General features: G+C 62.4%; 1 protein-coding gene across 1 annotated transcript in view; it reads left to right on the top strand.

The window, feature by feature from the left end:
* The first annotated feature begins 610 nt into the window (after window positions 1-610).
* Window positions 611-2,270, top strand: part of RUSC1 (RUN and SH3 domain containing 1) — a 6,844-nt gene continuing 5,184 nt past the window's right edge. The window contains exon 1 of the mRNA XM_009996110.1: window positions 611-2,183. Coding sequence (XP_009994412.1) covers window positions 611-2,183 — 1,573 coding nt within the window. The remainder of the gene's footprint in view (window positions 2,184-2,270) is intronic.

Here is a 2,270-nt window from a genome sequence, read left to right as displayed (position 1 = left end):
AAGGGCAGGGCCATGCGCAGCCTCTGCGGCGTTTCTGAGGACGGACCGGGCGTCTCCTCAACCCCGCCCGGGCTGAGCCTCCCCCCGGCAGTGCCCTCTCCTCGGCCCCCTCCCCTCACCGGCAGCTCCTGGCTGAGGTTCCAAGGGCGTTTTCTCCTTGATGGCATCTCCGAGATGCTCCCACCTGCCGTGCCCCGGCAGTGGGAATCAGCCGCGGCCCAGCCAGAGCCTCCTCAGACCATGCTCAGGTCCATGCTCTGGGGATCAGCCGCTGGCTCCACGGTTGCCGGCAACCGGCTGCAGCCCCTGCCCAGCTGGACAGGCCCAAGTTTGGTGGGGGGCTGTGGGGCAGTCCCTCAGCTGGGCGTGTTGCCCTCTGTGAGCCCCTGGCCCTCACACCAGTCACCTGCAGCTGGTCCTTCCCTGCTCAGTGGCTGCTGCAAGGTCACCACCCTCCCTCTCACCGTGCTCATTCCTCTCCAGGTTTGTGCTGCTGCATTCTCCCCCACCAACTGAAAGGAGATTTGATGTTTGCAGGGAGCTTGATGGTCTGAAGAGAGGAACTGTGGGGCTCTCCAGGCAGCTCTGGCGCCACCAGTGAGGCAGCATCATGCTGGCTCCTACAAAAGGCCTGCTGTGCAACCTCAACCACATCCATCTGCAGCACATCTCCCTGGGGCTGCATCTCTCCCGGCACCCAGAGCTCCAGGAGACCTCTGCCTCCATGGGTGGGAGAGACCAGACTGGCTGCACCAACTGCCCAGAGAACTGTGAGCAAGTGGATGCCAATTCCAACAGTCCCTCCTTGAAATGCCAGTGTTGTGAGTCCCATACTCAGCAGCTGGTGACATTGGGTCTCCAGAATCAGGCAGCTCCAGAGGATTTCCCCTGCCTGCATGCTGGAGAGGAGGTGGTTTCCCCTTGCGATCCCCATTGCGATCTGGCTTCCTCCTCCTCCTCCTCGTCCGTCAGTAGCTGCTCAGATTTCAGCTTGGATGACTCCCCGGTCTCTGTGTACTGCAAAGGGTTCTCCAGAGAAGAGTCCAAATCCCCTGAAAATCAGCCCAACATCATTCCCATAGAAGACAGCCAGGATGACCAGTCATTGGCAGACCAGAGTAGGACATGTGGTGGAAGAGATGCTAACCTCAACCACTCAGTGCTCCAGAGATCAGACACCGTGACTGGAGAAAGCCCAGACAGCCTCTGCAGCGGCACCTCACTTGACTCCCAGGGCAATGAGACCTCTCCCAGCACGGCGGTGCAGGAGGCCACCAGCATCTATGCCAACCGAGACCCTAACTGCAACTCCCTGCCCAACACTGATGCAGTGTCTCCGGCACCACCTGTGCCAGCACGGTGTGATCCAGCTCTGAGCAGCACTCCTGAGCTGCAGCCCTGGGCTGGCAGCATCCCCCCACCAGTGCCCCCCCGGCCCCGCAGACGGCTGCAGGTTCTCAGTGCACACAGAGCGGAGCAGCCGCTCCTGCCTGCGCAGCCAGAGCCCAGCTCGGGCAAACTGTGCAGAGATGTGGGCCAGAGGACCATCACCTCCTTCCATGAGCTTGCCCAAAAGAGGAAGAGAAACGCTGTTGGGCCTGCCCAGGCCAGGGCTGACAGGAGCGACTGGCTGATTGTGTTCTCACCTGACACAGAGCTGCCACCCCCCAGTGAGCTCCTCTCCAGTGCCATGGGCCAGGAGCCAACCCGGCCTCAGCTCCCGCATGACTGGGCTGTGAAAGCGCCCAGCTCCAGGCAGAGAGAGGTGACCACGTTCAAGGAGCTGCGGTACCGCAACGCCTCCAGTAAGCCCAAGGGCCAGCCAGCTGCAGAGCGGGCAGAACCAGCGGCAGCTCCACACCCACCCGCACCCCTTGACATGGCTGCAGGCAGTGATGGCTCAGGCTGGATGCCACCCATGCCTCTGGGTGGACACTTGCTGGCACCTAGGGAGAGCCACCAGCTGAAAAGAAGAAGGGCCCGACTGGGGCTGCAGCCCATTGTAGAGGGACAGCCAGGGGACCCGGAGGAAGGGGAGCTGCCAGCCCGAAGTGGCCTCCCAGGAGAGAAGGGGCTGGGCTCTGGTTGTGATAAAGCCACCCTAGTCTGGGGGCTCGGGGAACCTGAAGGGGACCCCTGGGTGCCGGGGACAGTCAAAAGAAGAGATGAGATCTGCAAGGAGGGTAAGAGTTTGGGTTCCCTCTTCCGGGTGGGATGCAGGGGTGTCTCCCTCGGGCTGACCAGCGGCGGCCGGGGCTGTGTGGCAGGTG

Source organism: Chaetura pelagica, unplaced genomic scaffold (assembly GCF_000747805.2).
Source record: "Chaetura pelagica isolate M959 unplaced genomic scaffold, ChaPel_1.0 scaffold270, whole genome shotgun sequence".
Taxonomy (NCBI): domain Eukaryota; kingdom Metazoa; phylum Chordata; class Aves; order Apodiformes; family Apodidae; genus Chaetura; species Chaetura pelagica.
This window is presented reverse-complemented; position numbering and strand designations above follow the sequence as displayed.